Source organism: Glycine max, chromosome 13 (genome assembly GCF_000004515.6).
Source record: "Glycine max cultivar Williams 82 chromosome 13, Glycine_max_v4.0, whole genome shotgun sequence".
Classification (NCBI taxonomy): Eukaryota; Viridiplantae; Streptophyta; class Magnoliopsida; order Fabales; family Fabaceae; genus Glycine; species Glycine max.
The window spans coordinates 38713554-38727535 of record NC_038249.2 but is presented as its reverse complement, the minus strand read 5'-3'; the positions used below and the strand labels follow the sequence as shown (position 1 = coordinate 38727535).

General features: G+C 35.4%; 2 protein-coding genes and 1 pseudogene across 3 annotated transcripts; 1 reads left to right on the top strand and 2 right to left on the bottom strand.

The window, feature by feature from the left end:
* Nucleotides 1–505: 505 nt before the first annotated feature.
* NAC175 (NAC domain-containing protein 175) lies at nucleotides 506–2962 on the top strand. The gene is made up of 3 exons (XM_006594769.4): nucleotides 506–1086; nucleotides 1449–1641; nucleotides 2251–2962. Exons 1-3 carry the CDS (start codon nucleotides 973–975, stop codon nucleotides 2781–2783), a joined length of 840 nt encoding a protein of 279 aa, XP_006594832.1. The 5' UTR covers nucleotides 506–972; the 3' UTR covers nucleotides 2784–2962.
* Nucleotides 2963–3807: 845 nt separating this feature from the next.
* On the bottom strand, nucleotides 3808–6278 carry LOC100818970 (protein N-lysine methyltransferase METTL21A). 2 transcript variants are annotated; one of them, XR_417736.4, is made up of 3 exons: nucleotides 5308–6278; nucleotides 4759–4802; nucleotides 3808–4462 (listed from the first exon to the last, which is right to left on the bottom strand). XR_417736.4 is itself a non-coding variant. In XM_003543271.5 (2 exons), the coding sequence occupies exon 1, from the start codon at nucleotides 6174–6176 to the stop codon at nucleotides 5325–5327; it is 852 nt and encodes a 283-aa protein (XP_003543319.4). In that variant the 5' UTR covers nucleotides 6177–6278; the 3' UTR covers nucleotides 3808–4462; nucleotides 5308–5324. The 2 variants fall into 2 exon arrangements, 1 of the variants encoding a protein (XP_003543319.4); XM_003543271.5 differs by lacking the exon at nucleotides 4759–4802.
* A 3001-nt stretch (nucleotides 6279–9279) lies between these two features.
* LOC100799235 (zinc finger protein MAGPIE-like) lies at nucleotides 9280–12434 on the bottom strand (annotated as a pseudogene).
* Nucleotides 12435–13982: the final 1548 nt, after the last annotated feature.

The window sequence follows — 13982 nt, the reverse complement described above, 5'->3', positions numbered from 1 at the left end:
ATTTCCCCTAATTTCCTTCACCTAGTACATAAATATTGAGACACGATCGCATTTGCTCTTGCCATGTGGCAAAAGATAGTGTGCTGCAACTATCAATGATGTTGAAGGCTAAGCCTGTGAAGTTGCATTGAGAGAGAGAGAGAGAGGGGAGAAAAGTTTCTTGCTATGCATGAGAAGTCTACGTGAAGGAATGGAGTTATGGTTGGCTGAAAAATATTTTCTACTTATTCTTCTTAGTTTTCTGGTATTAATATTTTTAACTTTATCTATACTCCAGGGTGACATCGGACCTAAGTTGTGGCTCTATGCTTATATTAGGTTGCCCCAATCCCACTCAACTAACTCTTTTATCCTTATATTAATTGTTCCTTTTCATGTTAAAACTGGTTTTGTTTTATTTTTAATTAAATTCAAAGCTACCTTTAGTCAGACTATAAAGGAAAAATATCTACATTTATTCCTCTACAAGTTTTCATACAAATATACAAAGCAAAGCAAAACTTGAGATCAAAGCAATCTTATATCTTATTTCTTTTCATTCTTCTCTCTCTGCAACTAACCCCATCACTTATTATGAGTTCCACTCTCTATATTTAGAATTTTAGGTATCACTCTCTCCTCTCTTCCTCGTAAGGGCAAGAGGGAGGTTGGGAAAGACTGCAATATTATTCTCTCATGCAAAAGAAAGCACCAAAAAAAGTAAGGGAGAACTTAATTCATTCCCACCCTTCAACAAAAATTGGCATGAGGGGGAGCAACCTTTAGAAGAGACAACATTTTCTTTACCCCTTCTATTTAATTATTACTACTTTAAATTCATCTCTTATAGCTCAACCTATATCTCTTAGTCTTCCTCGGTCCATCTTGTTTCGGTTTCTGTTCCATTTCTTTTATAGCAGCATAAGAGGAGCTTACAGAGAAGAAGATATCCAGAAATGGAATGAGGGTGAAATTAAAGAGGATAACAAGGAAATGACTCAGTGCAATTACCCTCAAAACAGCCATAGCATCATTGTGGAGAGGCACAAAGATAGCTTGATCAGAACATGTCCTACATGTGGTCTTCATGTCAAATGCCAAGAGCAGGTTCACATAAACTCTTTAATAAGTCAATGAATACTTATCATTATCCTTTTTGTTTCTATTGTAGTTTGAATTTAATGATGTAAGTGTTTTGTTTTTGGTATAAAACTTAGATACAGTTTGATAAGTATTGTTGATGTTGTTCTTTAATCAGAATTAGAGTTTCATGGCGGTAATCTATGTAATCTTTTAATACATACCTTTATTACATGGTTTATCGAAGTGAAACGTTAATTCAGATAATTAAGAGAATAGCACCAACAGGACCTAACGAATTGTATCTAACTTTTGTCTTTATATTTTTTCTATTTTATTGGGGCATTCATTTCAAGAATAAACATCTATATTTTGGTATTAATTCTTAGGCTGCTGGAATTCATGACTTGCCTGGACTTCCTGCTGGAGTGAAGTTTGATCCTACTGATCAGGAGATTCTTGAACATTTGGAAGCGAAGGTGCGCTCTGATATTCACAAGCTTCATCCATTAATTGACGAGTTCATCCCTACTCTTGAAGGCGAGAATGGAATCTGCTGTACCCATCCAGAGAAGTTGCCAGGTCAATTAAATACAAGCCAGTTGAGATTATTGATTTCCATTATCTTTTACTCTTTCAACATTTCTAACGAGGGATATCGATCATCTCATCTCCTATAAATCACATTTTAATTTTCGTTATTATATATTGTTTGCCAAGCATAATATATATATATATATATATATATATATATATAGTCAGACGTTTGTTTTCTTTAAAATTCAGTAACTTCAAACGAAGAAAGCATGAGCTTTGCTGAAGTCATACTTTTGGGCAGAAGACGTGACCATTACATCATTATGTTATCCATTTTTATAACATCTTTTATTTTGTTGGATACAAATGCAAGCCACAAAACCTTGCGTTTACAACTGTTTCTCTTCCTTGATCTGGCACAAGAAAGCTCTTCATATTATATATATATAAAAAAAAAATAGTTTTGAAGAAAATTATAAGATATGCACTAATGGTGTAAAACAGTTTTACAGTGTCATTTAATCTTAAATTATCTTAGAAGTCATATAAGAGATGGTGTTTGATTGGTTGACAGTAAATACCTTATATGGTATAGTTTTAATTTAAACTTTGATGTAAACTAACATCTTAATGCTTCAATGAAATTGACTGCAGGAGTTAGCAAAGATGGGTTGATCCGACATTTCTTTCACAGGCCTTCCAAAGCATACACAACTGGAACAAGGAAAAGGAGAAAGGTGCACACAGATGCAGATGGCAGTGAGACTCGGTGGCACAAAACAGGTAAGACTAGGCCAGTCTTCATCAGTGGCAAGTTAAAAGGGTATAAGAAAATTCTTGTACTTTACACAAACTACAGAAAACAAAGGAAGCCTGAGAAAACAAACTGGGTCATGCACCAGTACCACCTTGGCAACAATGAAGAGGAGAAGGAAGGGGAGTTGGTGGTCTCCAAAGTTTTCTATCAAACACAGCCTAGACAATGTGGCTCACTCATGAAAGACCTGTATCCTGCAAAACTAAGTGGTGAAGGCGTGCATGAGGTAACTAATCATAAGAACACTGGCTATGTCGAGTACTACAATAATTCTTTTGTATCATATGATCAAGGGGACCAGCATAGGTCCAGCACTGCACAATTAGTATCCCATTTCCCTGTCCATGATGGTGCTCCTTTCATTCCTTGAAAGTAGTGGTGGTGAGGAAGTGGAAAGTTGAGATGCAATGCATGGAAGGGGAAGGAACATTACAATTGTATTCTGCAATGAAGAAATAAGTTAATAACCAACTATATCTAGTTAGGAGGGAAAAGGTGGCACAGAATAAGGAGAAACTGCTTCATCTGAAAGCTAGTGGTCAGATGGGGGGGGGGGGGGGGGGGGGGGGGGGGGGGTTCAAAGTAAAGAAAGAGACAAAATGATTTGGCTGTAACTTTGTTTTCTTTCTTTTATTCTTTTGGAAATTTTGAAGGGTAGCTGTTATCATGCTTTGTACAGTGACACGAAAACATATCTCAATTGTCCTTACTTGGGTAAATACTAACCATCAATCTGTGCAAACATGACTTGTATCTAAAGCACTCTTGAACTGAAGATTCTGTCTGCGTTTTTTTACTGAGTTTATTTTGACTATACATGTGATTAGAGAAATTATATTCTTATAGCATATTTATACTGCTTATCTTAAAACAGTGGAAAAAGAGAAGAAAGAGAGACACTCAATGAGTGATAGAATGGAATGAAATAAAGAGAAAATAAATTATAAAGTGTTGTAAAGAAGAGATATATAAATAACATAATTTATACGATTATTATATGTGTGAATTTCGATCCACGAAGAATGCCATTCTAGGTTGCTAAGCATCACTGCAAATTAAACCATCCTCGTTATGGGAATGCGGATAACAGAATCGCTATGTGCTTTAAATATGACATGCTATTGTTAGACTATCCATTGGCGTTCTAATAAAAAATTTAACCAGATGTCAAAAAACAGCATTACTATGAAAAATGCAAATTAGTCAAGGTAACCATTCACTAATTTCACTCCATTTCAGTGAGATTAGATATGAAAGGAACTCTACAGTAGAATATTATTTTACTCAACCGAGAAGTATACATACGAAGGTCAACAAGTTGAAGAAGCAATTGAGTAAGTGTTGGAAAAAGGACAATGAAGTCACTCAACTTTAGACAGAATAACAACTGGGAATCGATTAACTAACATTTATATTCGATGATGCATGAAATCAAAATTATCTTTGTATACAGAAAGGGCAAAGTGCACACATAAATAGTCAGCTTCTCTTCATCTGCGTCTTCTTCTCGGTCTTGTTCTTACATCAGTGGCAGACTATTCACCATCTGCCATTCGGTAGCTTGTTTGTACTAAAATAAAATAATACTGATGGTGTATTGACTTGTGGTGCAATCAAGTCTACTACTTTATGCCACCAAACCAAGTCTTGCAGAGCCATACCTTCAACCATAAGAAATTTGTATTTGCCTATGATTTGCATATTCATTTATTTACAATGAGATGTATTGCAAACCAGGTCTGCACACTCCTACTCACACATGGGACATATACCAGAATCCGAATATTAATGATTAAAAAGAAGGTTAAATGAGCTATGATTAAATAATAAAATTTATGTAACAATTAGATATAGGTAGCTTTACTCTCATATTTAATACCCTCCATTCACTAACTTTTTCCCCCTTATGTCAAGGGAGCCTAAAGCTCAGAAAAACAAAGACAAAAACAGCAGCAAGCACACGCGTCTCAGGTATATTCCAGGATCCTTTGTTGGCAATCATTTGAAGGGTCAACATAAACACCACGGCTAACAACTTTCTATCACACCCTGTTAACAAGAACCGATTTCCACAATAAGTTTCTCAAGGCCATCCCAGATAACATGCAAAGTAGAAACAAAAAAAATTGCATACAAACACTCTGACATTGCTAGTAAACAGACTTTCAGATATAAGCTGTTCATAGACTAAGTTTCAATGAATAAAAATAATCTCATTCTCAATTAACAATAAGATAAAAAATTAGAAAATATCCAGAGTCAGATACCACTTAGGATGCATTCATGGAGCTTTAGATGGCACCAATATTATCTTGCAAGACTATTGCGTCTTTAATCTAACTTACCACTGCCTCTAGCCAATTCCCAAGATTTGTCTTTACCTCAATACCTACTTATCAGAATGAAAACAAGAGCAAAAATAAACCTATCAAACCAATGTGAACCCAGCAATAAAGTTTCTATCTTATATAAATTGATCCACAAAATTGGGAACTCGCAAATAAGTTCTTCTATAAATTCTATTCAGTAATCAGTTTGTAAAAAACAAAACTACATAGGAACAAAAATAGTATCTTTCACCCCAAAACAAAATTAACCTTTTTCCATGATTCTAATATCCAAAATTCAGTCAACAGAGATGAAATCATTAGGATTTAGGAAGCATCAAGGATTTAACTTGCGGTTGGTGACTGACCCCAATTTTGTACTTGTGCACCAAACTTAACAAACAACGAAACGGACGTTTAAACAACCAGCACAGCATTCTTCAAATGATGTTAGCCATTCTAATTTCTCAATAGAAAAAAAAAAAACATTTGTTTCCTTGAGTCACCGAACAGTGCACAGAGCTGTCACTTGCGATCGACGTAACATAAATTGAAAAAAAAAATTACCTATTAGCTATAATCAGTCACTGTTTCTTGTTTTTCTTCTTCAACAGATAAACATCGGTTTCTTCGTAAGCGTAATCGGGATGCAGATGCTCGTGCGGGACTTTCTCAACGTGGAAGACTTGTTGACACAGTTCCCAGAAAAGCTCGTGCGCCTCGGGTGCCCTAAGCTGGTACCCAAGCAAAACGACGCCGTCGTCAGAGACGAGGGTTTCCATTGCAGAAACCAAGGAAGGAACAGATTCCGGAATGTAAACGACATCGGTTGCGATAACGAAATCGAAGGGAGGATTTAGGGCAGCGATCTGCTGCGGGTTGTTCCAGTAGAGCACGGAGTGTTTGAGGGCCTTGCGGAGGATGGGCTTGTTGACTTTCAGGTTGCGCTTCAGGGCCGGCATGACGGGTGCGATGTCGGTGAGGAGCAGGTCCGTCAGGCCCAACAGGTAGAGGCCCATTCCCGCCACGCCGCAGCCCGTGCCGAGCTCCACGGCCCGCTTGCCTTGGAAGTCGAGCACGCGAGCGTAGGGGTTGTTGTCAGAGGGTGGGCCCCAGCGCTCCGCGAATTTGACGAGGACGAGGGAGCATGGCCACACGGTGGTTCCCACGTGCATGGACCCGTTGTCTTGCTGAAGCGACAGAACGGCGTCGTTCACCGCAAGCTCGATCACCGGCGAGTCTGTGAACTTCATGCTTTCTCTTCCTCTCACTGGACTGTGGAGTTTCGATTCTAACACGCAACGCAGGTGCGGAGGATGTTGGATTGTTGTTTGTTTTGGGTTGTGGGCCAAGAGGCTGGAGTTGGGTTCTGGAATATTCAAATTCATGGGCCTTACTCTAATGGGCCCTGAAATATAGACACTAGGTCCACACATAGGTGAGCAAGAATCGATCTTGAGAATTGATTGTTTCTCTTATAATCAATTTCCATTAGGGTGATAATCAATCGTGTTTACTTATAATCTATTTTAATATACAGAAAAAAGTTAGAATTTTAAGAGAATGTATGGTCAATGATATATTTAAAATAATGTTATACGAGAAAAGAAAAGATTGATGGAACATCCATTGAAAAAAGAAATGACAAAAAAATCAAATAAGGTGATTTGAACGTGAATAAAGAAAATCAATTAGAAACATGATTTTTAGTTTGAAAAAAAAATGGGAAACCAAAAATGACATTGAAAAAAAAATCATTTAGAAAAATCTTAGACTCGATAATATTTTTTGAAAATTTAATTTTTAATCATTGTTAAATGAGATTATGTGATTCCTGTATTTAACTTCACCAACTAGGATAAAAAAGGTAAGTAAAAATTTAAATGTTTTTTCTTATCAATTATATTTTTTATTTTCCTTAAATCAAACAAACAAAACATCTATCTCGGAATACCTTTGAGTTATACCCGAGAATCAAATACCATAGTTAAAATAAATATTTAATTTTTTATCTTTTTATTTTTTACCAATTTTCTCTTCTCCATTTTAACCATCATATTTCTCTTCCATATCTTAAACATAATATACGTGTTAAGTAGAGATTATCCTCGAACTTTTTTCCATAATTTTTGTTGAATCATATAGCATAAATATAGCCGGGAAAAGCAGATTTACTCCTATACGTGTCTCTTGGGTACTTGCGTACTGACTCAGAAACCTTAATCGGTTATTTGGGGTATACACAAAAATCTTAATTTCCTATCACTGATGTCAGATGAAAATGCGATGTTCGGAGGGGACTAAATCAAAATTGTGTTGTCTGATCAGAAGAAAGTAAAATGCAATACGTGCAATGAGAAGATCTTACGACTAGACTTCATGCATGGCAATTATCATTAGACATATATGTCTTCCCTACATTAAACTTTATCATTATCAATGGTTGTCAAATCTTTAATCATCTGCTATGTATTTCACTTAAAAAGAAATTGTGGTATATAATCTTGAACAACCATTTGATAATTAACTTGTCCCACCACACCACGTCCGTCATCATGTGAACAAAAGTAAAATCAAAATCATAGCATGGTGAGTGCGGCAGTCAATACTCAATAAAATGGCTTTTCTTTTATCTTTTCTCCCTTTTCTTTTGATCCCTATATGTTTTCTTTCCCAACCCGTTTGATCAAACAATGCAACCGAGCATAGGATTAACTGTTAAAGTCTTATGCAAAAACAGTGATACCGTCAACCATGTGCACATGTGTGCCCCTTGTTTTTCGTTGCTAGGTAAAAAAAAATGCTAACAAGCACGAAAATAATAACGATAAAATACACATGTATAGCTTTGTGCAATATGACATTTGCTACGAAAAGAGGCATTCAGTATATGTATATTATATCCATAGAAGACAAAATGGTGAAATTAAGATTTAAGAACGAACAAGTGAGTTCATAAACTACTAATAAAGTTATTTGTCCGCATCAAAACTGATGAGGCCCGTATTTCTTGTATTCCGGTGCAGTTTTGTTTTATATTTTTATTCATGGAGCCATGGAGGAATTCCGGTAACATTGGAGGCTAAAGGATGGTAATGGACTTTCATAAGATGTGAGATAGTTTTCTATACACTATTAATTGAGAATATATATAAGAATTTGTCTCGTACAAAAGGAATAATTATGATGACTATGATTAAATATTCAGTTATAACCAAATAGAAACATAATTTTACATTATAAAACATAATCGTTACATCACTATGACACTATCGGTGTGCTAATTTGAACAGAAGGGATTTGGAGTTCTTTAAGCATTTAATTTTGAATTAGATTTTGAAATGTATGTGTACAAAAAAAATACTATTGAAAAGAATTTCTACTAAAGACTGATGATACTTATTCCAAGATATTATAGTTTCTCACTCTTCGGTTAGGAGAATATTTTGAGGGGGAAAATTACTACATCCACTTTAGGGCTGACCCATACGCCTTGTATTTTACCTAAAAAAATTTGCTTTACCAAAAAGCAAAAAAACACTTGTCTTGGGATACATTTAAATTATGAGCTGTGTTTACCGCCCCAAGAAAGATAGTGAAAAAAGGCAACAATGTTTTTTTTTTTTTAATAAAGGCAATGTTGCTAATGCATTAAAAAAGAAGAGGAATTGACAACGAAGAAAAACCAAAAGAAATGAAGAAAGATTTGATCATTTATGGAAAAAGCCTTTGAGTGAAAGCATATAAATATTTTTTAACATTACAAGCCTCTCTCTAAGAATTATTTTCGGCCTTAATGATGTAAAAAAATATTTATTTTATAAATGTGAAAATATTTAACTTCATACTATTATAAACATGGATACGCGTAAAGAATTATCAAACTTGAAACATCTTTATCAAATAGCCTGGCCCTCTCACAGCATGTCAAGAACCACTTCATTTTTTGGAAGTTTAAAGCCATAGATGAAGAAATATAAATGGGTTTTAACATCATTCTCTAACGGCCATCATGTTGTCAATTTTGTTAAAAAATATTTTGACGACATACAAAAAGAGAAGATAGCTAGTAGTAGTACATGTATGCATGCGTTGTTGATGGATCGAATGAAAGGGTACATCATCTTATTATTTTATAATAATCAACAACAGGCTAAAAGTCTATTTGTACTATAGAATCATGCTTTTTTGGTCATTGGAAAATTCTCTCTTTTGAGTCCAGTTTGACAGGCAACAACAACAACCACAACAACACGGAGATGAAAACTGAGCAATAATGGAGTCCAAAAGCGGTCCAATCCTTTGCCCCCACTACTCCACAAACCCCTCCCCTCTCTCCCCTTTATCAAAAAATTAAAGCCCCCCATTTTTAGAAAAGGGGTTAGCTTTCAGGATTCAAAAGAATATGCATGGATATCTATCTCTCTTCTTTAATTTCACCCCTTCAATAGTTTTTATAACAACTTTTTCAGCCTCCATCAAGCACTCAATTCCCACCTTTTTTCCTCCTTGCAAAGTTTCAAGATAAATATATTCTTATTTTTCCTACTAATTCCAACCCCATCCACCATTGGCATTTATTATCATATGTTCCCTTTCATTGAGAAAAAAAAAAGAAATAAAGGAGAAAACTAAAAAATAAAAAACTTCACATTTGATTGCATGATATCAAATCAAATCCATCCGTTGGTTGATGAAGGGTGGCAAATGGTTGGCACCACCAACACCAAGAAAGTCCCTAGTTTGTCCCCATGCACTCTCCTCATTCTGTACGTGCCGTCTTTTTGTAGGGGGTATTTGTGACAAATCACCTGAATAATTATTATTATTATTCTCTGCCTCACTCCCATGATGACTTGTTGTGAGTACTGAGCTTGAACCGTACATGCCACAAAATTTGTTCCCATCTTGGCCTGGACTGTTGCATTTCAAACCTATGCTCCCATGGAATAATGATGATGGGTCCGATGAAGTTGTCCCAACTTGTGCAGCTTTTTGCAACAAAGCTGTGGCTGACATGTTTGCTGAGCTTGCTTGATGGGATTGGTGTTGTGAGCTATACAAGGAAGGGACACTTATGAGTTGAAGGTTTGGGTTATCCTTAACAATGTTATTGACTAGTGGAAGTGAAGCAGTGCTAGTTAACTCTTGATGGCTTCCATTGGAGGAGAGTTTATTTCCAAACACCCAATTTAGCTGGTAATTAGAGGGTGGTGGATTTGAGCATGAAGCAAGTGGATTCCCACTAGTACCATAAATTGCTGTTGGGCTTGTAACAGACCCAAGTTGATGAAATTCATGCAAATTATTGTTGTTAGCCATTGCCTCATGAGCCTGAGATGTTTGAGTCATCCAAAGGGATAGGCCCTTATTAGATGTTTGGTTACCTGGTGCTGGCTCCTGATCAGAGCATGAATTTGGCTTGAAAAATGATGAAAATTGGGTTGTCATGTTAGGACCTAGGGGATTTTGCATGATGCTGTAGTTGCTAATGTTTGATGCTGCGTTCACTCTAGCTGTTTCTTCTGCTAAGGCATCGCAGAAGGCCCTGTGAGTGATGAAGCTATCCCTCCTGCTCATCCAAAATTGATAACATACAGTAAATTAATTAACTGCGAATAACGATATGCAGCCACTCTTATATATCAAACATTTCATTAATATCGATCTATTATTTATTTTTATCTTTTTTTTTTCTTATCACAACATCATGTTGTTTTATATACTTGTGTTTTTCTCTTACTCTCTCTAGGTGTCATTTAGGATTTAGGCGTCCATAGATTATTTTTCTTAACTAATATTTAAAAGCAAGCAAGCATGCAAGATAGTTAATGTGTACCTTTAAAAAAGAGTTAAAGGCATAATTATAATAAGGTGGCTCAATTTTATTTTCTGCCTCGTGAGCTCTTAAGAATTTCTCTAGTGAGACTGCAGCATTTTACGACTTGTAACACTTAATTATAGCTTATGAAAATAAACTACACGAGCTGGTAATAAACACTAACAATCAAGAGAGTCTTGTTTTTTTAACCATGTTTCACTTTTTTAATGGGAACAAGAGAAAGGACACAAAAAATTAGGGAAAAGTTCAATACTAACCTATAGGGTCCATAACCCCACTCTCCAGATTAGTCAATAATATTAAGACAATTTCTTAATCACATAAGGTAATCTATGAGAATTCAAAACTAGCTTAGAGCTTTTGTGGTTTAAGATGATTGGAAAAAGGTAATAAAACTTGCAAGTATAGATTCTTTCAAGTTCTTTTCACTGCACTAAACTCATTTCTCCTTTTACTACTCCCAAAATGTAAAATAGACAGCATACACTCAGAAGCGCAGAGAAGAGAGTCAGACAAAGATGTCACAGCTACAGTTTAAAGACTTCAGCATCATGGTTATCATTTTATCTACATCTTTTTGGATTTCATCTCACCACTGCATGAAGGAAGCGATGCTCTTAATTTCTTTTGCCACAGAGATAAGGATGGTAATTGCTTGTTTCATTTATTTATTTTTCAATTTTCTTCTTATATATACCACTAGACAAGTTACCACTTTTACACAATTTTTTTTATTAGTAGGATATGGATATAACTCATCATAACAGTTTGTTGTGATCCACAATATATAAGATAGAGAGATAGATATGACTAAATACCGTGAAAAGATAGTGCCACAGTCACATTTGTATTCTCTGGTGCCACATGTTTTTGAGTGTGCTTTCCAATCTGACTGAACAGCATAACGCTTTGAGCACTTCTCGCACTTCCACTTCTTCTCACCGTGTTTTCTGCAGAAGTGCTTCTTTATCCCAGTTAGGTCTCCCAGGGCCCTTGAAGGGTGGTGATGGACACATGTCTTCTCTGGACACACATAAACTCGCTTCCTTACTTCTTTGCTTGTTCTTTGCTTCAGCTTCCAAGGAAGGTTGTGCCCTCTGCGATGGAGTTGAAGGTTTTGGTCCCTTTGGAAACCCTTGAGACAGATTTCACACACGAATCTGTTTGTGGCCATTAGAGTCTTCGGTGATAGGACTATGACTTCAGCTTCGGGATCTGTGCATGTACAAAACATTATTCATTAATTCATTCACATAATAATAAACCATTAAGCATTGCTCTTTATTTGTGAAAAAAAGGCTATTAACTTTGAATATACTTATTATCATGATGACGAGAAGAGAAAAGGTAGAGAGACAGAAAGAGATAAAACCAAAGATGCTGAGAATAAGCCATGAAATTAAAGAATTAAACAAATTACTTGCCTGGATTTCCAGGGAGGTTTCTCTTCCTCTTCAAAGTAGGAGGCTGATTGTTAGATGCAGCAGTTGAAGGGTTCTGGTGAGGGAAAGCATTTGAGATTTCTCCATCATCCATCTTTTCCAGCATCTTAGAGCTTAGGTGTTTTTTTCAATCCTAAGTTTGACTCAGTTTGGAAAACAGTTGTAAATCTGACTAAGGTGGGAAGGAAGTATATTAAGTGTTTGAATTAGGAGAAAAGCCGAGGGAATGGGGTAGCTTAGGTAGCCTTGTTATTTATATGGTTCCAACCCTAAAACCAACATGAACTGATGTATGCTAGATGGGATCTCTCTGTCCCTTCCTCTCATAAATGTTGCAGTCAATTTTAATTATCTACTTTTTAGGTGGAATAAAAAACTAAGATGCTATGGGGGAGGCAAAGAAAAGAGGAGAGAGAGGAAAAAGAAAGAGAAGAGGTGGGGTCAGTCAGTGAAATATAGAGAGAGCAGGAGGTGAGAGGCAAAGGTGTATGATGACACATATGCGGTCCTGAGAAAGTTATCTTCGTTTGGAATGATTATCTCATAATTTGTTACTTTTCGTTTTCTTATTTTTCAAATCCTTTCTCATTCAATGACTTTTTTATTCAAATCTCCAGATAATTAAATAGTGAGGAACTAGTCCTTTTGTGTATATATGTAAAGTTTACCCCAACATGAATTAAATTATTTTCATAAAAAAAACTTTACCTAACCATAACCCCGGAATCGGATTGTAAATCTGTTAATTAGTTTTGCCTAATTAAATACAACAAAAGTTACAAAACATATCAAGCTTATGTTTATCGAGTAGAGCAATAATACTCAATTACAAAAGTAAGAATATATTTGTAGTCACATATATCTGGTACATCTAATATTAATATATTGTCCTCAGGGCATTACATCCAAAATCACTCTGAGTTTACATGTTATATTTCCTGTAATTTTCTTTTCTGCCATGACCCTCAGAAACCTTTGCTTCATAGGCTCTAGTGTAGTATGTATGTATATATATATATATATGTATATATATATATATATATATATATATATATATAGCTTTATGTATAGATTGTCCAATTCAACATTAAACAAAGAGAAAAACGCTATTATCCATACTAGTGTAGCGCTACAAACATAACCAAGCGTCTATGAGAAAAACTGTTTACTTTTCCTAGATTAATGTTTTAACTTGTAATACTCCACTTGCAACCATTTTAAATCAAGGCAAAACGCTGTTTCTGTCAAAAAGTGAAAATCATTGTGTCTCGTGTGAGTGTGACTGGCATGGGAAAAGAAAAGCCAACCCAAACGCCTTCCTTAATCTTTATTTTCCACAAAAAGTAAAATTTTTCAAGTCTTTGAAGCATAGTCAAAGTGAAAGTGCAGCAGGTCATTTCCCCGAAGAAGATTGATAGATGCCAAAATCTTGTAAAATGTTTGAATACCAATAATACAATGGATTAAAAGAAAAATAGGGAGAGTTAGCTAGCTAGTTTTTCATTATGATCCATCACTTTGGCTATGCAACTTGTTATTAATTTTGCTCTGGCATTCTTACTCTTATTAGTAAACAGCCATGCACGTGTGTCCATACACACTCACCAAACTGTCAAACAATGTTAATCCAAAGCAAAAGACGAAAAAACACATAAAAGGGAATAATCGTCCGGATGACGACATGACCATATGTCTCACGTACATTGACAGTGTTTCTAGCCAACTTGGATTTTATATATATACATCAAACTAAACTCTTGTTCTTGTTTTTATTAATTATTATAATAAGAATAATGAAATAATAATAATAATTGTTATTACGGGCTATCATCACATCGTGATGATGATGCAACTGGCAGTCAAACTTGCTTTTGATTAATTTCTTATACACAAGTTGAAGGTCTATGAAGACCTTAATTGGGTGGTCAATTTTTCGAGTGGTAGATGTATAGAGAATT

Excerpts from the sequence above, each read along its gene's own strand:
- NAC175 (XM_006594769.4), top strand. The coding sequence starts at position 973 with ATGACTCAGTGCAATTACCCTCAAAACAGCCATAGCATCATTGTGGAG. Across the intron at positions 1,087-1,448 it reads ATGTCAAATGCCAAGAGCAG|GCTGCTGGAATTCATGACTT; the intron begins GTTCACATAAAC and ends ATTAATTCTTAG. Across the intron at positions 1,642-2,250 it reads CCATCCAGAGAAGTTGCCAG|GAGTTAGCAAAGATGGGTTG; the intron begins GTCAATTAAATA and ends AATTGACTGCAG.
- LOC100818970 (XM_003543271.5), bottom strand. The coding sequence starts at position 6,176 with ATGTGTGGACCTAGTGTCTATATTTCAGGGCCCATTAGAGTAAGGCCC.